This window comes from Sitophilus oryzae, unplaced genomic scaffold (genome assembly GCF_002938485.1).
Source record: "Sitophilus oryzae breed Bouriz unplaced genomic scaffold, Soryzae_2.0 scaffold_1297_pilon_pilon, whole genome shotgun sequence".
NCBI classification, from domain to species: Eukaryota; Metazoa; Arthropoda; class Insecta; order Coleoptera; family Curculionidae; genus Sitophilus; species Sitophilus oryzae.
The window spans coordinates 2,554,248-2,578,988 of NW_022145945.1; the positions used below are offsets into that span (position 1 = coordinate 2,554,248).

Sequence of the window (24,741 nt, forward strand, 5' to 3'; positions counted from 1 at the left end):
CCAGATCCGTCGGGCTTGTGCAGATAAGTTAAAGTTTTTAATTTACCTAGTGGAGTAGGCCCCCGGGGAGACCACGTTAAAATAAACGCGCCATGTACTTTATCTCTTGGGTGGTGTGGAAACAAGTACCTACACATTTTCAATAATTAAAATTAATTATTCATAAATTAATGAGCGAATTAACTAAACTAAAACTAGTTTTAGGAACCCTAATCGACATTTGATTTCGGAAAATCGACTATACATAATATATCATATTTTACGCAAAATTGTAAAATTTCCAGGGATTTTGTGCCTAAACGGTTGACTTTAGCGAAAATTTTCATAAAACCTTTTTTATAGAAAATTTTATTCTCTTTAATTTGCTCTCCTCAAATTTTCGCGAAAAACACATAGTTTTTGAGATATTCACAAAATACCGATTTTGGGCGCCATCTTGTCAAGATGGCGGCGCCGACGGCAAGTCTGAAAATATGCATTTTATGGATTTTAGTTAGGGACCCCAAAACCTATAAACCTGCAAAGTTGCAAAGACTTTTTTCCAAGCAAAAATCCCCAATGACTGAACTATAGATTCAAAAGTTGAGCATCACTTTGTTTCAATGTGAAAAATACTATCATCAATCTGATAAATAGCATGGCTATACCGGGTGTGTCTCAAATAATTTTTTTATTTCTCCAGATAAAAAAAAACGATATTTGGTATATTAGTATATGACATAAATTAGGATTGACTGACCTATTAAAATGTTTTCGGTCACTTCCTGTTTCACCGGAAATTACTACAACTTCTGATTTTTAAATAACACCCTCGGTATTTTTTTTTACTTTATTCGATAGAAAATGGCACTCTGAATAGAATGTCATATCATATGTCAATTTTTGATATTCTGATATATTGTTTATTTGAAATTGTAATATGCAATTGATAACAACAATTTGACTCGAAATACCATGTGTGTGGTACGAAATTATTCGTAAAAAAATGTTTTTTTTCCAAATATGATAATGAGCCAACTTTATTCCATTTTAAAAAAAATGAGATATGATTAAAAATACGATTTAGGCATGTTTTAACCGGCCAGGAAAGACACTAAACACATTAGACGATCAAATCTATTTTTCCATAGCCCCTTGATTAGAAATTGGTATTTTTAGCACAGCCATGGTACTCTATATTGAAATTTATTATATAATATACTAGCGTGTACCCGCCACTTCGTTCGCGTCGAATTAATCTTTTGTAATGGTGATGATAAAGCAAAGCAAGAATTTCTATTAACATAAAAACTGGATAACATTTTCTCACATTTATGTCAGCATGAGAAAAAACAAAATGGCGATATTATTATATAACTTGGTAATATTTGAGGGGTAGTTTCATCTCGTTGGAATTTGACTTTCAAAAAATTCGTTTGCCAAAAATAAGCTTTTTACATCAAGCAGTTTAAACAGAATCGTGGTTAAGAAATTACCCAATTTTTTGAAACACCCTGTATGATTTTTTAAAAAATTTCCATCCATGAAAGTAGGATCCCATAATACTCGATGCTCACGAAATAACTCGATTAAATGAGTGGTAAGTTCTTTCGACCATTCCATTGCGTAAAAAAATTTACAAAAATCACTGTGTAAAGGAGGGTCCACATTTAGTAACATGTTATATAACATTGCTATATAACAAGCTACATGTAACATGTTAAAAAACCGGGAGCCGTCCACATTATAGTTTTCGTAGTCATGAATCGTTTTGGCGAGAAAGAGGTTCAGCTCGCAGCAGCGGCGTGCGTAATTATTTTTGAACAAAGGGAAAGAAAGTCGAAAAAAAAGCGGTTTTGAGTCCGCCATAGCCTACCAGCAAGATCTAGACACAGTTGAACTCAATTAGCTTATCTTTTCAATACTTGCCTCGGCTGTTTCTCGTGGTGTGTTTCTGTCTTTTAAAAACATTAATAACTTAAAAGCAAAAGCAAACCATTTTGAATTATCCACTTCGTCTAAACCATGCAGTACCTGATTTGCATTTCTTTTGTTCCCTCTGGAACTGGCCTATTAGATAACGCATTTTTTTCTCAACTTTTTCTCTTTCCAAATACATACTATGAAATGAAAATCGCTGTCATTTTATATGGAAAATTATATTGGGAATGTCAAAATTATATGAGGAATGTCGTCATGTCCAAGCCCACTGGACGGGAGGCCGACGGGATGCAGTTTTTTTTTGATCATACGGTATTATTGACCAGTAAATAAACAAACCAATATCAGCTCACCACACTAAGATTCTGTCGCGCACGTCCCTGAAAATATGAGCGGCTAAACTAGAAATTTAGCAAGTGTGGACACGTTGTTTCATGTTACAATAGCAATGTTGCACAACATCTTTTGATCTTTACCGACTACAAATGGATAACATCTAGCAAGTTATATAGCATCGAAATTTGCTAAATATAACTAAAAAATATGTAACATGTTATATAACTTTGCTATATAGCAGTGTTATATAGCAAGTGTGGACCGTCCTTAACGCAAGAGTTCTGGCAATACTAAATTCAAACGCCGCTCGTCCTGCAGTAAATGTTTAATAACACAAGTGTGGACAAGTCGCGGCGTGTTATAAAACAAAGTTTTATAACTTTCTTTGATCTTTACCGACACCTAATGGATAACAAAATTTTTGCTATATAACAAGAAAACTGTTGTATAACATTGTGTTTTATAACTTTTTTACTTGAATTTCTATAACAAGTTATAAAACTTCGTTATTTAACATGTTTTGTTACATAGTCTGGACCCGGCTTTAGAATTCGAGTTTCGAAAAATCCCTTTTTATAGAACCTCTACACCCCAAAGACAATCCGTTTTCCAAAAATCAGCTTTTTACGTCAAGCGCTTTAAGCAGGATCGTGATTAATCAATGACCACATTTTCTATTAACTGTGCCTAAGCCGTTTAATAAATTAAACCATAATTTAAAGTTTTAAATTTAAACGTGCCGAGTTTATGATTGTTTCAATTTCTATTGAAAAGCTCATATCTAAAATAAAAGCTTCTTCTAAAACGATATAAGTATGTCCTTGTTTACGTGCGGTTCGTGTTTCTTTTTATTTTATCAGTTGCAATCAATAACTATTTAGATAAAAGAAGAAAATTAATTTTAGTGTTCGGCAGGTGTTCGGTGAAATTTGGGTGAGATGGAAATGAACCAAATAATAGTAGTATTCTTTCGTTCCGAACGAAATGAAAATTTTCACTTAAACTGATTTATTACTACATGGTATAGGAAATAACAATGATTTCTGGATTTTTCTATATCGGATCGTTCCTTTCTTTGTCGATTCCCTTTATAAATCAGTTTAAGTGAAAATTTTCAGTTCGTTCCGAACGAAAGAATACTACTAATATACTAATCTCAGTACTAATAGTACTACTATACTAATTACTAATATTCGTATTCGTCCATAAGAGGTGATGTTTTATGTTCATTTGTAATTCACAGTTGTTACCACAGATATAATATAAAATATTACTAATTTCTATCTCGATTATATCGAAAAAGATAATTCGAATTAGTTAGTTTTAATTTACTATCTTTACGAAACACCCTGTATACATTTTTAAAAATCTTAAAATATGTAAAAAAACTAAATAAAATATACTTGTTTAAGCGTTTTTTCTGAAACTTGACCGTTTTTTAAATAAAAAATATTGTAATATTTGAGGGGTGGTTTCACCCTCTTGGAACTGGAATTTCGAAAAATCCCTTCTTATCGAACCTCTACATCTTAGAATCAACCTGTATGCCAAAATTGAGCTTCTTTGAGTGGTCTGAGCAGGATCGTGATTAATCAGTATGTCAGTCACTTAAGGATTTTATATATTAGTATTGATTGATTTTTTAAGTAAGTATGTCAAAAGTTGACATATGATATGTCATTCTATCCAGAGTATCATTTTCTATCGAATAAAGTAAAACTACTGAGTGTGCCATTTAAAAATCAAAAGTTGTAGTTATTTCCGGTAAAACAGAACGTGACCGAACACAATTCAATACGTCAATCAATCCTAATTTCTGTCATACACTAACTTACCAAATCTCGTTTTTTTTATCTGAAAAAATAAAAAAGTTATAGGAGTGAGCTACGTTTGAGATGCACCCGATATAAATAGAAATATTTATTTAAAAATAAGATGTATCTAATAATATCTAAGAAACAAGAAATTATCTTTAGAGTTACCAAAAAAAAAAAATTTTATATAAATCGGCTTTTCAATAAACATGTATATACACCGATATTGGCAATATTCAATAGAGTTTACTTTGTAAAACTTTCCACAAAGATAGAGAAAAACAAAACAACAATATCAAACAACATGAAATATCTATTATTTATGTCTCTATTATCAAGTAAATGCTAAAAGAAAATATCCGAAGCTACTCCATACAATTTCTGTTATTTTATAAAAATAAACTACACTGATAAACATTTAAACTCAATAGTGATTCAGAATTATTTACAAAATAAATTACAAAACAATAATTCACAACCTAAACAAAAAAAACAAATTTTCAAAATTAAGTTCTAAAAAGCTTCATTCAGAACCTCGCAATTAGTGGAACAAATTGGTGGTTTCAATTAGCGTAGAAATTTGTTCCTCTAAGTTGAATGTAAGTATTCAGAACGTCAAAATTAGTGGTAAGAATTTTCAATTAGAGGAAAATGTTACCAAACTTTTAACTTTTCTACTAATTATACTTCAAAATTTGAGAGGAATGTCATTTTGGCCTTTGATTAACACCCGTCAAGAAAAATTGGTTAGAAATCAAAAGTTTAAGTTAAGGAACTTTAAGCTTCATTCAGAACCTCCCAATTAGTGGAATAGATTAGTGGTTTCAATTACACTTTATACTTTTTAGTTTACGATCATTCACCATATCTAAAAAACACAATTAAACTTAATAAAATATCCTAGCAACAGCTTGCGGTAGTCTGTTGTATCCAAAGAGAAAGCATAATATTTAGTTTATAAAACAATAAACTTTTGATTTCTAACCAAAAATTTTCTTGACGGGTGATAATTAAAGTCAAAAATAACATTCCTCGCGAATTTTGAAGTATAATTAGTGGAAAAGTCAAAAGTTTGTTAACTTTTTCCACTATGTAATTGAAAATTACTACCACTAATTATGACGTTCTGAATGCTTACATTAAAATTAGGTGAACAAACTTCTACGCTAATTGAAACTACTAATTTATTCCACTGATTTCGATGTTCCGAATGAAGCTTAAAGTTTGATAACTTTTTCTAATAATTGAAAATGTCTACCACCATTAATTCTGACGTTCAGAATGCTTACAGTCAAATTACAGGAACAAGCTTCTACGCTAATTGAAACCACTAATTTATTCCACTAATTGCCTGGTTCTGAATGAAGCTTAATTTTACTCTTTTTACTAATTAAAATCGATGAATATGCTAGACAAATCCTTTAATCAAATCTAATTATACATATCTGTAAAAAACACATAAATAGAAGGTGAGGAAGGAGGTGAACCTCCACAAGAACCTCCGGCAGACGGTCAACCTCCTGCTGAAGGTGAACAACCGGCCGAAGAGAAACCAGCTGAAGGTCAAGCTGAGGGACAACCTCCAGCGGAAGGCGAAGCTCCAGCTGAAGGACAACCTCCAAGTGAAGGAACGCCAGCAGAAGGTTAGCAAAAATATATCAGATATGGTAATCGCAAAACAATTTCCGATGCACGTGATCAACTGTGAATGACAAGCGATGGCGACAGCGCTGCCAGATTGTGATGGATTTATGAGATGTAGAATGAATGTAGAATGTTTAGGAAGGGAGTTAATCACCGCGACCTTACAGATCTGTTGTGTGTTCCCCTTTCTTGAGTTATAACGAGTTTTAACTCATTATACAGTCTCAAGACTTTAACAAAAGCCAGTATCTGAGACGGCTCCACAGAGGCCAGCTCTCCATCCTCGACATCAGCCGTACCAAAGTTCATGGCACGAATATTTATGAGATGAATCTTAATTTAAAATTGACAAACAATATATTTATTATATTATTTTTTAAAGAGTTTTATGTTTTATTTTTAATTTAATAACTAATATTTTAGTGCTTATTTGCTTTATATCTTATGTTACTTATTACATATTGGCAAAAATTAGTCCATTATGAAGATTATTATAAGCGTTATTATGGGTTATTAATTTATTGATGTACATCTTACGACGCCATAAGTGGTAATAACAAGTAAGAGGGTGCTATTAATGCACAAACTAATAATCACAGAATTTAATAAAAACTAACTTTGAAAGTGGTATAATGTGCTTACAAACAAACTTACTTTTCTGACTGCAGTCAAGGGTAAAAAACCTTTATTGTCACGTTTGCGTTCAAAATAATTTAAAAAAACAGGGAAGCTACAAGTTCTTTACTTGGACTCTTTAAATGCTTCGGCATATTTTCGGCAAACACACAATTTCAAGAAATGCAATAGAAAAACTCGAAAATTTAGTTCTTAAAAGAACTGTTTGTGCTTAAAAGTGCAATTTAAAAAAAAATACTATGTAAATAAGCAAAAAATCGAGAATTACAAAGATTTAACAACAACACGATATTATACAAAATAATGACTGACACTAGGATAATTGTCAAATAATAAAGGACAACATTGCTGAATATGGCGCAATGTGACCAACATAGCGATAATAAAATTCGGTTTAAACTAATTTTTGCAGCTTTAATATAAATAAAATATCTGTTACAAGTAAAATGAAGAGGCTGCTCTGTATCTTAAATTATACAACAAATTTAAACATTTTTGCCAAAATTTCATTTAGTCAGGTTTATAGACTTTAGTGTCAATGTCGATATAATTGATGACGTGCATCGGAAAAGGTTTTGCGATTACAATAGTTACGTTCTGAGGATTTATTTTGGACCAATGTAATATACTGATTATTATTGATTTATTACACAAAGATAATCGCTTTCTTGTTTGAGACTGTTACATGTTTTTTTTTTAACTTGGTGGGTGAGCAATGGTTACAAGTGTTTTAAGAAATAAGAAGATGGGCAACCTTACGGGCGATTTCGTGGCACAAAATCTGTCCGAGATGTAGGTGGCGATACTGTCGCCGCTAGTCAACCTGTCCGAGATTTATTTCAGTTCTGCGCCGCTGGGCGCTGATAGTCGTTTACGGCGCAGCAATAAACAATACTGTGCCGTAGTTCTGCTTTCAGTCGACAGAGTGGGTGGTTGCCGGAGACAGTGTTGCCAGAACTACTCATTAATCCGTAAATTTATGGATTTTGGGTACAGTACGTTAATATTACGGATTTTCTATCATTAAACAATTTAATATAATATTATATGATTAAACAAAAGGAAATGAAGATTGTTGTTATTTCATATGTAAAATTTTAAGGTAAATGTCAATAGTCGTGATTTCCAAGCCAACTAAACGACTTTTTTCAATCAAACAAAATATTCAATACCTATAGAAGAATTTTTATTTTTGTTGTTTATTCTTTATTTAAAACGAGTAAATTTTCAATACATAAACGCGGATTTTTCATCCAAAAATATTTTCCTCAAACGTATTACAGATATTACACATTTTAATATGGCAACAACACTGCCCCTTTTAGTTCCACACCATCTTCGATATGCCTTCGCTAACCGAATTAGAGAAAATGAGTGTTATATGCGTTGGCCGCAGAACGAGTGGAGGCTCCACCGTACACCACTTGAGACGTAAGGGGAAATCAAATCAGCCTTGTCACGAATTCGCCCATTAGGTTGCAAATCTTCCCAATTTTTTCAATCAACGCTATAATACCTTATTTATAAAGGTACCTATTCTAGTGGGCCCTTTCTGGGTCTTAATATAGGTCCTTATAGATAAATCTAATTATACTGATATAAATTATATCGTTTTCAGTATAAACAGAGCAAATTGATCTTTGATGAATGAAATATATATTTTTTTTTCATTTTAGGAACACCAGCAACTGAAGGAGAAGCACCACCTGCTGAGCCTGAGCCTGCACCTCCAGGTAAATTTTTGATTAATTTGAATTATGCAATAATAAAACTATTTTCATGTTGTTCAAACTACAAGTAACGTCAGCCAGAAATATAAAAGAACAAAGTACAAATTAAATACTTTACTAACTTTTCACATTTTATTTTTACCACAGATCTAGAGATTTCAGAAATTCAGATATTGGTTTGTTCAGACAGTTAGGACCCTATTGTGATACAGAATAAGGGATGCCTTTGACGGACATTTGTTGATGTTTTTGTCAAGTGGTGCATAATAATAAAGTCTTTATACTATTTCAAGGTCTTTAATAGAATATTGCAAAGAATATATAGTCTTTACATAGCTATAGATACATACATATGTAGAAGTGATTATAATATATATTTTTAATAATTAAATAGTTTAATATTTCTTTTTTTAATGAATGTAATTTTTAGTACTATTAGTCAATAAATACTAATAGAAATAAAATAATTATAAATACAAATGAGTCACTGATTCGTGCAAAATGTGGTTTAATTTTTAAATAATAATCTTATTTCAAATATGTTGTCACTTGTAATTTCTACTGAAGGAGTAGAAATCGGCTATTGAAACGATGAGTATGTTTATACAAAACGATCTCGAGAAAATACGTGCTGTATACTAAAGTGTCCATAAACAAATAAAATAATGGGTCAACTTTCGTTTACCTGAAATCAGTTATTAGAAAAAAAAAATTTCTTTAAAAAGCTACTGTGAACCACGGAAAACACAAATTTTCCTGCGGAAATGCGTAATTTCCAAATTTCGCACTTTAGAATAACTGAAATCTGCTATAAAAAAAATACATTTTACGTTTTATTTTTAATATTTTTCTGAACATATAAACACAAAAATTTTCCTGCGGTAATAAGCTGTTTTCATTTTCTAAGGAAATTTATTAGACTTTAGAATAGCTGAAATCAGTTATACAAAAAATAAATATATTTTTGTCTTTTAAAAGCATTCACGAATTGAGGAAAATAAAAATTTTCCGGCGGAAATAAACTGTATCCATTTTCTGAGGAAATTTAATAGACTTTAAAATATGAACTGATTAGAAAAAAATCCTCTAACATTAGAATAGCCGAAATCTGTTACATTTATATCAATGTTTGTATTAAATTTTAGACATTTTCCGATTATAAAAACACAAAAAAAACTGTGCGGAACCTTTTTATTTTCATTTTATATAAAAAATGTTTAAATGTTTTTAAATGCCTTTAGAATAGCCGAAATTACGCATTTACGCTAGTTGTTCTGTTGAATTTTAGACATATTTTCCACTATAAAAACACCAAAAGAAATGTGCGGAATAGCCGGGGAGGTTGGCACAGTTTTTTGGCAGAAAGTCCTATGCTTATAGAACAGTTTAAAAGAAAAAATCCTTGGATTGGTTTGGTTTTAACACTTTTGAACCAAAAAAAATCATTTAAAAGTGTCTAAAATGCTAACCAATCTAATAATATTTTTACAAAATCACAGTTAATTATTAAAATATAAAAACCACAGCTTAACACCCTCCACAAAGAAAAGCTAACCAAAGCAACCCAAATCCTAACCAATCTAATAATATTTTTGTAAAATCACAGTTAATTATAAAAATATAAAAACCACAGCTTAACTCCCTCCACAAAGAAAAGCTAACCAAAGCAACCCAAATGCTAACCAATCTAATATTAATGCAAATCACAGTTAAAAGAAAACTGCACGATCCTATGATTTTTTGTTTTAAATCAGACCTATTTACGTAAAGCTTTAATAAAAAACAAGATAAGAAGTGCAACATTCCGAGGTACCGTTATAGTTTACAAGAACCTATATTATCTATTCTACAAGAATTGTTATTCCTCCGAAAGATGTTTTACCCCACCCAGCACCCCTATTCGCTCCCGGATCCCGTAACCTTCTACACTGAAAAATGTATGAAAAACCAAGTGCACAAAATGACATTGACACATTTCCGCAGGAATTTTTTGTATTTCTTTGCTCGTAGAGGCTCATATAACAAATATAAGTTCATTTTTCATGTAACTGATTTCGGCTGTTCTAAAGTCAACGCATTTTTTTATGTAAAATAAAAATAAAAAATTTCCGCAGACAGTTTTGTGTTTTTATGTTTAGAAAAATGTCTAAAACACACCCCAACAAATTTCGGCTATACTAAAGTCCGAAAAATGAAATGATGACGCATTTCCGCAGAAAATTTTTTGTATATTTTTACTCCTACTCCTAACGCCTTCTAGAACGCATATATAAAGCCATTTTTTATATAACAGATTTTAGCTAAACGAAAGTTTAGCCAAAATAATAGTTTTAATATGTGTTATTGTGTGTTTGTCCAGTTTTTCACAATTTTAATTCTGTAGGAATCTACGTTCGAGAGACTTGAAAAAGACATATACTGTCGAAACGACATCGATAAAAATAAAATAATAAACAAAATCCAGTAACATCTTTACAACCCCAACGACCTAAAGCCAAGAATAAAAAGAAAAAAATGTATAGTATACCAGGTCAAAGAAACGAAACAAAAAAAAATATATTTACTTATATCTTAGGACTATGTAAAGTGATCTGAAAGGAAGCAAAACATGCAATAATATACAGGGTATAAGTGTCTGTCCTATCATCTGTATAGCTTTTAGACAACGAATTATTCGATATTACAGTTTTTCTTATTCTCGTTTTACAGGCCCCTTTGAAACCTTTAAACAGCTAGTGCTTAACGCAAATTACGATATTGTAACGTTGCCAGAGACAGTGTTGGCCCCCACCGAAGACAAGGACGCCGTCACCATACCCCACTATTCTCTAATCGAAAATCGCAAAAATAGCGGTGACGGAGTCGTGATGTACATTAAAGACTCCCTTAAATACAAGGTTGTCGACTTTACCCAGGGAAATCTCGAGAGGCAACCCTCTCTCGAAGATCTTATTGAAAAACTGAAAGCCGGTCCTGGTAAGGGCTTCGTTATCATGCCACGACCAAGCACTATGTCTCATTTTTCGATTTTTCGCATCTCAGATTGATCAAGTTCTACGAAAACTTCATATAACGGGTGTTTTTTCAAAAGTGGCTCACCTTTATAACTTTTGTTGTTTTAGATAACATACTAATAATTGATATGTTAGTATAAAATTATATCAGTTCAGAGATTCTTGGTCACTGCATTTATGCAGTGCATTTATGCAGTGACCAAGAATTTACTTTCATGACATAGTGCTTTAACTATACCTCTACAAAATCCATAGTCACTATTATACCCAATTGCAGGTCCGACTCAAGCTTGATTTTCATGCATCCGTTGTCCGACGATACGATGATACGATATTAATTTTATTGGTTAAATTTAAATGTTTCGATTGGTTAACCGTTTCTAACCAATCAAAGTCTTTAAATTCAACCAATAAAATTGACATCGTATCATCGTATCGTCGGATAACGGATGCATGAAAATTAAGCTTCATTCGTAAGGAGGATGTTCTTTCTCTTGGCGATTCCATACAGGGTGACAATTTGAAAACGAACAGTATTTAATATTACCTCTACCGATGATAGTATGAAAATTTGGCGAAAAATACGCCAATTTACATATCAAGTGGGACAATTTTTGAGGCATTTGTTGTCGTGTTACTTTCAACCAGGGCACCTACCCCTAAAATTTTAAATGGCAACCCCTATTTCTTTTACTATTTTTGTGTTTCTTATAAAATTCACAAAATAATAATGCAGTTTATGTAGAATTCTATAAGAAACACAAAAATTGTAAAAGAAATAGGGGTTGCTATTTAATATTTTACGGGTAGGTGCCCTGGGGGTCATGGGGTTGAAAGTAACACGACAACAAATGCCTCAAAAATTGTCCCCCTTGATATTTTCATACTATTGTTGCGGACCCGTGTGGACTCGACCTAACCTAACTATATGTCCCGTTCTCAGATGACCTTAACATCGCATTAAAGAATAGACACAGTATGATTCATTCGTTCGAGAAAAATCGAGTCCCACTGGAATGGACTAGTACATACGAGAACATTCGAAAACCTTCTCTACGCATCTAACGATCTATGGACTATTCTAGAGTTCTTTACCTGTCGGTATAAAAGCCGGCGGCTGTGGCCTACAGGGGGCAGTTATAAATATACCAGTGCAGTTGACGCGCGAAAATTCAAAATAAATTCTTAGTTATAAATCGTTTGTAAATAGTTCTATAAGTCTGTTATCGTTATTGTTTTTGTTAATTAGTGTTAAATAAATAGTGTTTAAATAAATTGTGACTTTCTATCCACACGGAACCGACGAAAAACGTAACAATTGGTGTCAAGTGTGGCGTGTGTGATAGACAAGAAAAATAAAAAGACTGACCATGGCTCTAAAAAAATTGTTGAAAGATTGAAAGTGTCCGAACTGAAATGCATATTGGAAGAGAGAGTGCAGAGACAGATGGAAGGAAAAGCATTTTGCAAGCTAGACTGAGAGACGTTTTGGTGGAGGAAGGTGAGGATCCTGACACATTTTGCTTTGAGTTGGAAGGTGACCTTGACTCGTGCCTACAAAAATTAGAAAATAAAATGACAGAGAATTCTCAAAAATTAGACGACAACTTGAACAATTTGAATAGTAAAATAATTGACTTGGAAGTTAATTTAGAAGAGAAAATCAGTGATAAAATTATGGAAAATTCCCAGGATTTAATCAATACATTAGAAGATAAGATCATCGAAAATTCTAAAGATATACAGGCCAGCTTTAATAATAAAATAATAATTTTGGAAGAAAGTTTTAACAATAAAATAACAGAGATTGAGGAAGATGTAAATAGAAAAATCGAAATTTTGAAAGAACAAATAGCGAAGTCAAATTCACCAAAATGTCAAGAAACATCGGAGGCACCGAAACTAGTCGAAAATAAGTATATCTCAAAGTCAGTTATTAAGCCTCCACAGTTTGACGGAAAAACCGCTTGGGCCAATTATTTTTGCCAGTTTGAGGCCGCTGCGAGCGAACGGATGGACAATCGCTGAAAAGGTTACCGCTTTGACTGTCGCACTGCGAGATGCGACGATATCCTGCAGACATTGTCACCATTGGAACAGGGAGATTATCAGCAATTGGTACGACATTTAGAAATGAGGTACGGCCAAGCTCATTTGGAACATGTCTATCATTCACAGCTAAAAAATCGCATTCAAAAGTCAAATGAGTCTCTGCAGGAGTTTGAAGCCGACGTAGCCCGCCTGGTTCGCCTTGCGTATCCTGCTACGCCCGAGAATGTTATGGAGCGGTTGGCAGTACAGACATTCTCCGATGGCTTACGTGACAGGGAGACAAGGCAAGCGCTTCTTCTAGCCCACCCAACGCGCTTGGTGGATGCTTTAGCACGTGCCCTAGAATTTGAGGCCGCGAAACAGTTCTCGGTCTCTAGTGAGAGTACGGGCGGTCAACCAATGTTCCGACAAATCCGTGGAAAGCATTGTACGGAAAGTCATGGAGGAGTACATGGGCAAGAAAGGACCGACTTGTTGCTGGAATTGCGGCCAGGCAGGACACGTAAGAAGTCACTGTCAAGAAAAAGACGTGGACTCGGTTTCGCCAAGTGTCGAATCAAAGGGACACATATGGAGCAGTACCCAACAGGTTCCAACGAAAACTGTTCAAGTCGCATCGCTACAACACAAGTTCAACAGCATTTTTGTGGCTAGTTTCGTGGATGGAGAGTTACGGACCATGCTGTTGGATACGGGTGCGACCAAAACGATCATCAGGCCGGATATCCTTAAAACATCAAAAAGGATTAAAACAACACAATGGCGACTACGTACAGCTACAGGAAGCTGCGCTCTCATCCATGGAGAGGTAGATCTTAATTTTGTTATCGGAAGCACCTGTTTTAATCATCGAGTGTTAGTAGCAGACATCGAAGATGAACTTATTCTCGGAATGGACATCGTGACCACTAGAGGTTTTGAACTAAACCTCAAACAAGAAATTTTGAAAATAAATGAAGAAGAAGTGGTTCTACATCGAAAATGTGAGGAGACGCTTCGCGTGGTAGTAGCAGAAGATGTTTCGATCCCTGAGCGCTGTGAGATATTTTTGGATGGTCGCCTGGAAGGTAAAACGAATAATGGGAGTATTATTCTGTTGGAGCCAAGGAACCATGACAGCGAAATAGGACGAGGGGTCGCTGTTGGAAAACCCCTGCTACGAGCGAAGAAGTCTGTACCGGTAAGAGTAATGAACACGAATTATCATTCTGTATCCTTGAAGAAGGGAACCCTGTTAGGGTACTGTTGTTCGGCCTCCTCAGTCATTCGAAGCGTGGAAGCCTCCAAAGTTTCGATTTCAAAAATTCCGGACAAAATGGTTAAGGAGTTAGTAAACGTTAAGGGATTATTTCCCGAAGATAGTAGAAAATTGAGAAACCTGATAATCAAGTATCAAGATGTGTTTGATAAAGGAGAAGCAGGACATAGAGGTCGTACCAATTTAGTACAACATAAAATTGACACCGGAGATGCACGACCAATCAAACAAAATCCGAGTAGACTGCCGCTCGCCAAACGTGAAGAAGCTGACAAAATCCTTCGAGAAATGAAAGAAGAGGGTGTCATCGAACCATCTAACAGCCCGTGGACATCGCCGGTAGTACTAGTAAAGAAGAAAGACGGTACCACCACGTTCTGTGTTGATTATCGGCAGCTCAATAATGTTACAAAGAAGGATAGCTATCCCCTGCCGAGGATAGACGATACTCTAGACACGCTGGCGGGGTCGACGATATTCTCTACTTTGGATCTGAAGATATTGGCAAGTCGACATGGCGCCAAGACAGAGAGGAAACAGCGTTCTCGGTGGGCTCCGGACTGTGGCAATTTACTGTCATGCCTTTTGGATTGTGCAACGCGCCAGCTACCTTTAAGAGACTAATGGAGTCTGTGTTAAAGGGACTATCCTGGACTACCTGTTTCGTGTACCTGGATGACATCATAGTGGTTGGGAAATCCTTTGACGATCATCTGAAGAATTTGGAAGAAGTTTTCAAGCGACTAGGGAGCTCTGGATTGAAACTTAGCCCTAAGAAATGTCATCTGTGTCAAGAAGAGGTACACTACTTGGGCCATGTAGTCTCCTCCCAGGGAGTTGCGGTAGACCCACAGAAGACCAAGACAGTGGAAGAGTGGCCGATGCCCAAAGACAAACATGAACTACGAAGCTTTTTGGGACTATGCACATACTATCGCCGCTATGTACAAGGTTTCGCCACCATCGCAAAACCATTGACCAGACTTACCGAAGACGAAAGGCGTTTCTCTTGGGACTCAGATTCTGACGAGGCATTCCGAAGATTGAAGAAGGCCCTGACTAGTGCGCCCATACTTAGCTATCCTCTTGGCAACGGAAACTTTATATTGGATACCGACGCTAGCAATGTTGGGTTAGGCGCTGTTCTGTCTCAGATCCAGGATGGTCAAGAAAAAGTCATTGGTTATTTTAGTAAGACCTTGTCAAAACCGGAAAGGAACTACTGTGTAACCAGACGAGAATTACTAGCAGTAGTTAAAGCAGTGGAACACTTCTACAAGTATCTCTATGGAAGAAAGTTCTTGTTAAGAACAGACCATGCTGCTTTGAAATGGCTGTTGCAATTTAAGAATCCTGAAGGGCAGGTAGCTAGATGGATTGAACGATTACAAGAATTTGACTTCGACACAGAACATCGAGCTGGGGCAATCCATCGGAATGCCGACGCACTTTCCAGAAGACCTTGCGCTAAGGACTGTAAGCATTGTTCCCGAGCTGAAGAGAAAGAAGTGAAACTCCTAAGAACAACTGTGGTTAATGATAGTTGGCAACCCGAAGATCTTGCAAATGACCAAACCAGTGACCCAGAATTAGGTTTAGTAATTAACTGGAAAAACACAGGCCAAAGACCAACGTGGGAAGAAGTTTGCAGATATTCGCCGAACGTAAAGAAGTCGTACTGGGCCCAGTGGAATTCCTTGGTAATAGATAACGGACTACTTCGCCGTGTGATCGAGAGACCGGAGGGACAAGAAGAGAGAGAAGGCAGATCGTCATTTCAAGAAGAGGGTCCCAGAAGTCTTGGAGGAAGTTCACAATGGAACCAGCGGAGGACATCTTGGTGTTACCAAGACACTTGGCAAGCTGCGTGAACGGTTCTACTGGGTGAACTGCAAAGAAGATGTGAGGGCCTGGTGTAAGAAATGTGACATTTGCGCAGCCATTAATGGGCCACAAAAGCGTGGTAAAGCCCCTATGCGCCAGTACAATGTTGGTAGTCCCTTCGAACGAATAGCGATCGACGTGGCTGGTCCTTTCCCGGAGACGAACGATGGCAACAAATACATTGTGGTAGTAATGGATTACTTCAGCAAATGGGTCGAGGCCTACGCGTTGCCAAATCAAGAAGCGTCCACGATTGCTGATGCCCTTGTTAAAGAATGGATCTGCAGGTTTGGTGTTCCCATGGAGCTTCATTCAGATCAGGGAAGAAACTTTGAGTCCAATCTGTTCCAAGGCGTCTGTGAAGTCCTGAACATCCGCAAGACCAGGACGACTGCTCTACATCCACAATCCGATGGGATGGTTGAACGCATGAACAGAACTATCAACCGTTATCTGGCCAAAGTAGTCTCTGACCACCAAAGAGACTGGGACAAATTTCTTCACCTGTTCCTGTTGGCCTACCGTTCATCCGTCCAAGAATCTACAGGGCAAACTCCAGCCAGCATCGTTATGGGACGGGAAGTGCGCCTACCCTGTGATCTGAAATTTGGTTGCCGACCGGGAGAAGAAGTCGCCGGAGAAGATTATGTCCACACACTACGTCAAAGGATGGACGACATTCATCAGAGAGTCCGCCTAAATATTCAAAGTGCTAGTGACCGAATGAAGGAACACTACGACATTCAAGCTGAGCATGGAGGATACCAACCAGGGAAGTTGGTGTGGCTATATAACCCGCAGAGACGTCGTGGGTTATCTCCGAAGCTACAATCCTCGTGGGAAGGGCCATACGAAGTCATGGATAGAATTAATGACGTCGTATACCGTATCAGAAAATTGCCAAAAGGAAAACCGAGGGTAGTCCATTTCAACCGTTTGAGCCCCTACCAAGGCGAAATAGAAGATCGTGCTGGGACCGTGAGAACCTGCAGCTTTGATCCCCCTGATTCGGAGATGTCCTTTGACGATTTCATGGCCCGATACAACAGCAGTGAGAAGGCTCGCTATGGTGTAACCAAAGAAGATCAACGAGACCTCTTTTCCGTGCCTCCTGATTATTCGCTCGCTCATTGTGTGGCTCGAGATTTGCGGATGTCCAGAGGAATCGCTGCGACGTTCAATGAGAAGTTTGGGCGTGTCGGAGAACTACGCCGACAGGATCCAGAGGTTGGAAGCGTCTTGAGGCTAACCGACAATGCACATGGTCAAGCAAGGCACATCTTCTACCTGGTCACCAAGGAATGGTCCCCGAGTAAGCCGACTTATCTCAATCTATGGAAGACCCTGATTGAACTGAGAGAAGCCCTGCTAAACAACAACATTGCACGATTAGCCATTCCGAAGCTGGCGTGTGGACTCGATGGTTTGAGTTGGCGTACAATCCGGAACATGATTGAAGTCTTGTTCAGATTTACGGGAATCGAGATCCTCGTTTGCTGCTACAACCCAAAGCTGAGATCGGGAGAGAAAACTGTAGACTGCTATTTCTACCAGACTTCGCAATGTACCAGGGGCCAGCTTTGCAAATACCTTCATTCACCGTGTACATCTCGGGACGAGCATGTACCTAAGAAGGGGGCAGTGTTGCGGACCCGTGTGGACTCGACCTAACCTAACTATATGTCCCGTTCTCAGATGACCTTAACATCGCATTAAAGAATAGACACAGTAATGATTCATTCGTTCGAGAAAAATCGAGTCCCACTGGAATGGACTAGTACATACGAGAACATTCGAAAACCTTCTCTACGCACCTAACGATCTATGGACTATTCTAGAGTTCTTTACCTGTCGGTATAAAAGCCGGCGGCTGTGGCCTACAGGGGGCAGTTATAAATATACCAGTGCAGTTGACGCGCGAAAATTCAAAATAAATTCTTAGTTATAAATCGTTTGTAAATAGTTCTATAAGTCTTTTATCGTTATTGTTTTTGTTAATTAGTGTTAAATAAATAGTGTTTAAATAAATTGTGACTTTCTATCCACACGGAACCGACGAAAAACGTAACACTATAATCGGTAGAGGCAATATTAAATACTGTTCGTTTTCAAATTGACACCCTGTATATGAAAGAAACATCGGAGAAGATCAGGCGAATAGCTAAGCAATATAAAATACCAAGAGAAAGAGTGCATCTACCAGGTACCTTGCGAGTGGAGTGAGTCGTATATTGGAGAGACGAAACGTCCTCTACATGTACGACTTGACAAACATAAAAAACATACGCAAAGAGGTGAAACAATGAAGTCGGGCATTGCAGATCATGTGTGGTCCAAGCGACACAACATAAAATGGTCGGAAGCTCGGGTTGTCTACAAAGAACCCCATTGAAAAAGCGCAAATTTAAAGAGGCCGTACTTATTTCCAACAATATTAAACAAACGGTCAGTGATTATTCTGACTGAAACATTGTGTAAGCAAAATAAATAAAGACAATGGAAGTCCGAAACCCTTTTAGTTTTAACACTGAATACACATGCCTTAAACAACACTGAGTGACTGAGTACATGTCTTCATTCAAAGATGCCTGCCCACTTCGCTATCCACAAACATTTAGAACTATATATTTCTTTATAATATGTGGGATGTTTCTTTGACTAGTAACTGACTAAACGTAATAATTTTACAGTAAACACTTCTAATATGAAAAATATTCATGAGAGTGTAATAAAACAATTTAAAAACTTTACCTTTTGATGTTTAAGGCGTTTGTATATCCGTAGGTGTCAATTCTGTTTTCAATTCAAAAAGAAATCAGTATTTTCTCGACGCCCAGGTTCAAATTTAATAAAACTATTTTTTTACTATTTCTCATTGACAATTATGTCAAATACAGTTAAAGGAAATTATATGTATTTTTTAGGCTACCAAATAAACTAGTAACCTCCAAAAGTTGTTTTTCCTATCACTAGCGACATGCCGTGTTCTTAGTTAAGGTTAATATTAAATTATTTTGTTAAAATTTCACCATATAAGTTTCCAGGCAATTAATTTAAAATACCGTATGATCGAAAACAAATGGCGTCCAGTTGGCGTGGAAATGACGATCGATGACATTTCCAATATAATTTTACATAAAATAAAATGACAGCGATCTTCATTTCGTAGCCATCGCTGATGCCGTTTTTATTCGATCATACGGTACCATTTTTTTAAGCAAAAATTGACATATGATATGTCATTTTCTATAAAATTAAATAATGTAAACAATGCAGAGGGTACTATACAAAAATCAAAAATTGTAGTAATAATTTCCGGTGAAACAGGCAGTAATAATAATGAATATAATACGTCAGTCAATCCAGATTTATGTCATATACTAACATACTAAATTTCATTATATTATCTGAAAAAATAAAAAATTATAGGGAAGAGTCACTTTTGAAAAATACTCGGTATGTCAACAATTATACGAAATGATATAGTTCTGTCATTGAAAACATTCCATTCAGATTAAATAAGTTTTTTGAATCATACCGTATATCGTAAGAAAGATCTCATAGTTTTTGTTGGACATTAACTTATTCACATTTTTGATTTGCATCTTAGTTGTGATCTTAGTCAATTTTTTTCTCTAAAAACTATTCATTAAAAAATAAATATATAATTTGGCTTACTTATATTTGCTTCCACCTTTAGAAAAGCGTGGCATTGTTTAAAGATGGCAAAACAAATATTTAGATGCTTCAAAATTCGGATACCTAATTGTGAGAAATTAACAAATAAACAAACTTTATTATTATCTTATTAAATTGATTTTTAAGCCATTTATAACTTTAAATGTCAAAATTAACATCCCCGAGGGCAACAGATTATTTCCGTTATTTCTTAAAAGGGATTTATAACCTTTGTAATCCCAAAATACTAGTAACACAAATAATTATTTTGTAGAAGAAGCACCACCTGCTGAAGGAGCACCTGCAGAAGGAGCACCTACAGAAGGAGCGCCTGCTGTAACTGCAGAAGGTCAAGCACCAGCAGAAGGTATTAATAATTAAACTTATTTATTGATGTAGAATGTATCTGCATATATTCTAATGAGGTTGCGATAAGTTTTTTGCGAGGGTTATTGAGTTATCTTGTACACTTCGCACTAAAAGAGGTTCTAAATTGCATGGTCTACTAGTAAATTTTTTTAAGCTTAAGGTATCACAACACAATTCATTTAAACCAAAAACTCGTAGCGTCAAAACGAATAACAATGTCAGAAAATAAATAAATAAATGTGGCAACCTGACATTTTTTACAGCAGAGCGATAAATTTAAATTCCAGTTAGTCAGCCCGGCGCCGAATATGTACATGGTTGGCAACAATGAATTTAAAAATCGCGCCCTCAATTAAGTAACTAAAAGTTTAATAATTGGTATCCCTTATATTTAGCTACCTAAAAATGTTTGAATTATTAATTAAAAATATATACCTTAGGAGCCGCTCCAACGGAACCAGTAGCGCCTGCAGAAGGTGCACCACCACCAGCCGACGCTGGTGCCACTGCCGAGGCAGCACCTCCAGCTGAAGCTGCTCCACCGGCAGAGATTACAGCACCTGCTGAAACAGCTCCAAGTGCAGAAGCACCCGCAGAACCAGCACCTGCTGCCGAAGAACCAGCCGCACCTGCAGCTCAGGAACCTCTTCCGGAAATGGAAGAGCCTATGGAAATGCCGTCATCTATGGATTCGCTACAAACTATTATTGAAGGTAAATAAAAAAAAGATAATTATTCTGAAGGGATGATGTAGACAGTTATATTTTTAAAAAGTAGGGCACTCCTATAACTTTTTTATATATTTAGATATATTGTTTTTACAAAAGTATTGACAATATAAAAAAGTTATTTTAACGCCTAGGCATAAACAAAGCGCCTATACATAAAAATACGAAAATATATTATTAAACTGACATAAAGTGTCAAATTCAACGAGCGGAACCATAGTTTCTCGATATATAATTACATACAAGGTATGACTTTCAAATATTTTTAAATTATTTAGAAGATTTGAAATTGTTTAAAAAATTATTTGTGGCGTTTGAAAAAAATAGCATGTTCTATTTGGAGTAAAAATTACACTTTTTGTGGCGAGGCTGTACGTTTGACTTATATACAGCCGAAACACAGAAAGTCATTTTTACTCCGAATAGAACATGCTATTTTTTTAAACGGATAAAGCGGATGAACCAGAAATAATTTTTTATATATTATATAAATCTTATTTTTACGTGAGGAATCTCCCCACGAGAGATGGCTCATATTTTTTGAAACACCCTGTATTTCTGGGGTATGCATTATTTTATGAACTTATATAAAACTAAGGTAATAAAATGTTTGTGTTTTAGCTGCTGCCTAAGGACATCTGAAATTTTATGTGGTTTTACTTGAAGATTTAGTCGTTATTTTTAATATAATGATACTTTAATCAATGTTCCAAACATAAATACGTTATTTATTGTAAATAGTTATAATTTTTAAAATATGTATTTGTTTTTCTTTTTATTTAAGAATTAACATTTATTCAAGTTTGTTTGTATCATTACTTGTTATTATTATTTTTGAAATAAAGCAATTTAAATATAAAAATATCTTATATTTTTTTGAATAATCTTACTTAATAAAAATAAATGAATATTCAAATTCAAATTCAAAAATACTTTATTGTTAAAAAATATATAAATTCTTGTTAACAAAGCATAATATTCCTAAATCTAAACCTAAAACATTGCCAGCAATCTTAACATTATAAAACAGTTTTATGAAAAGTAAACAAATGCGTGTAAATATAAAAACAAAAAACAAAAAAATTGTATAAATATAAGATTGAACAATCAGCAAAACAGGTTTAAACAAACTAAGTAATATAACATGCAATATACAGAACAAATATAAGATAAAAAAATTCTAAATTCTAAACACTAATATCAAGGGTGTCCCGGTAGAATTCGTCAACTCTGTAAAATGCCCTACTTAAAAGTTCTTTTTTCAGTAGCCTCCGGATGGTTTTTATGGAATTAACCAATCTTAAAGCAACCGGCAGATGATTAAAGACCTTTCGGCCCTCATATATTATAGATCTTCTGACCAAGGTGCTATTTGGAAGTGGCAAGGGCAGAATACTACTACTATGCGCTGATGCGTTAATGCGATTCTACAACCCAGCACAAGTACACTGTTAAGCGGCCCATACATTATCAAACAAATTGCGCAGCAAAGCGATGCGCAACGTTGCGTTGCACAACTGCATCACCCATGCACTTGGTAAAATTTTGATCAAACTTTTTATTAAAATTTGTGCATTGTTCGAGAAACGATCATGTCCTCAATTGCCATTGTATCAATTATTATCGTACATACCTTAGATGATGTCGATGATACCAAAAAAACGAAAAAGAAAACAAAGAATTTGGATGAATGAACTAAAATATTGCACAACGAAGCGCATCACACACATACACTACAAAACGCGTTGCGCAAACAGTTCTGTTGCACAAAAGAATTTAAACATTCTTGAAACTTAATAAACAATTGCGTAACGCATCAAACAGGACCATACATTGGCAACATGGCAACTCGTTGCGCAACAGCCTGTGCTGCGCAATTGGTTCGATAATGTATGGGCCGCTTAAAGCACGTGGAACTGATATAACAAGAAATATAGGGGTACTACCAATATCGGCAACCAAAATATTAAATATTATACAAAAAAAAGCATATAAAATATTAAAATTAGCTATAGGCATGCTATTCGCCAATATTCATACAAATGACAGCGACAGCCATATTGATTTACCCAAGTACCCACACTCCCATACTCACCATAAGAGAATTATGGCGCTAAATTTAAAATCGTATAAAGGATTATTTCCAATAAAATAAGATCTTTTAAAAGCTGATGTTCTATAGTATAATGTTCTATATTCAGAATAGTAATTTTTACTATTCCGAATTTTCTTTTAAATAATACTTTTTTGTAACTAGAACGAAAGAAAAAAATAAATATAAAAATCTAATTGTAATGTGTGTGTGATATTCCCCGAGTAATATAGTTCAATATTTGAAAAATATTTTTGTTAAAAACATTTTTCTTTTAAAAGCTTATGGTAATTTACAAACAAATAGGTAGATTATGACTTTTTATATTTTACATATTTTTCCGATTCTAGTTCCAATATAGTACCTAAAGGGTACATCCTCAAAACGTCCGTTTTTAGGTCCGATTTGAGTCCCGATTCGACGTACTCAGGACGTCCCTCGGTTGTCTCGGATATTGGGACCAAACTAGGATCTAAAACGGACATCCTCGGGATGTCTGTGCTATATTGGTACCGAAAGATTTGTACGGACGGCGAACAACGCGTCTCCAACAGATCCAATCTCTCAGAAAAAAGGCCTGCTTCTTGTTTTTAGGATTGTTTTTCACCTTCCTTCCCGTATTTAAAGTCGTATTTGTAAAACGGAAAAGGAAGATAAAATGACAAGTGACATCACCATGACAAATGATCAAGAAAAGTGAACTGTAATATATGAAGTTTGGCAAGTTCGACATCTAACGAATAGATGAGGTTAGAAAAATATACTAAAAATTAAATATTTAGATTTAATTTTATTAGAGAAGAAATAAATACGCTACAAAAAAAATGCAGGTCGCACAACGATCAATGGAACGAAATATGCCCGGAATAACCAAGAAAGACCGTAAAAGAATAGAGTGGATACGACAATAGGACCCAGGTAATAGAGATGTCATCCACAGAATCAAATCCCTCAAGTGGCAATGGACAGGACACCTGGTAAGCACAGACAACAGATGGCCCACAAAAATTACAGCATGGTACTCACTAGGAATCAAGAGACCTAAAAGAAGACGGGATGGGATTATGATATTAGGAAATTGACAAGGATAACTTGGGCCCTCATACTCAATAATAGACAAACATAGGGTCCAACTATAAAGAGAGTATCTAAATATGTGAGGGAAACTACACCATAATTGGAAATGGTTGAATAAGCTGAAAATGATGATGATGATGATGATGGCAAAATCGCTGATAAAATACACCAATGCAGGTATTCTAAGTGGACCACCTCACGGTTGACTGCATGTGCAAATACCTTGCTGCAGTGTAAAAGCTCAGTAGTTTTAGAAAGAGTTTTCAGAGTTTAGTTTACACTTGACAACGGTCAGTGATCCTTCTGACCGAAACGTTGTCTTAATGAAAATTAATAAAGACATTGGAAGTCCGAAATTCTTTTAGATTCAATACCGAATCATTGTCTACCACATTCGGAAATAACATCTGTTTAATATTAAAAAAAAAAAAAATTTTTGAAAAAAACTAAACTTGTATCCTTTACAAATGATAGCCCAGCGACAATAGCTCCAGAATTGGCTAATGTGC

General features: G+C 35.3%; 1 protein-coding gene across 6 annotated transcripts in view; it reads left to right on the forward strand.

Moving 5' to 3' along the window:
* LOC115874551 (troponin I 2-like) overlaps nucleotides 1-21,779 on the forward strand; it is a 66,659-nt gene extending 44,880 nt beyond the window's left edge. For 2 of the 6 annotated variants that reach the window (XM_030889730.1, XM_030889732.1), the window contains 6 exons: nucleotides 5,537-5,713; nucleotides 8,027-8,083; nucleotides 10,790-11,056; nucleotides 20,241-20,333; nucleotides 20,776-21,048; nucleotides 21,685-21,779. In XM_030889730.1, coding sequence (XP_030745590.1) covers nucleotides 5,537-5,713; nucleotides 8,027-8,083; nucleotides 10,790-11,056; nucleotides 20,241-20,333; nucleotides 20,776-21,048; nucleotides 21,685-21,695 — 878 coding nt within the window. In that variant the 3' untranslated portion in view covers nucleotides 21,696-21,779. The remainder of the gene's footprint in view (nucleotides 1-5,536; nucleotides 5,714-8,026; nucleotides 8,084-10,789; nucleotides 11,057-20,240; nucleotides 20,334-20,775; nucleotides 21,049-21,684) is intronic. The other 4 variants (XM_030889729.1, XM_030889727.1, XM_030889731.1 and 1 more) reach the window with 4 other exon arrangements.
* The last annotated feature ends 2,962 nt before the right edge of the window (nucleotides 21,780-24,741 follow it).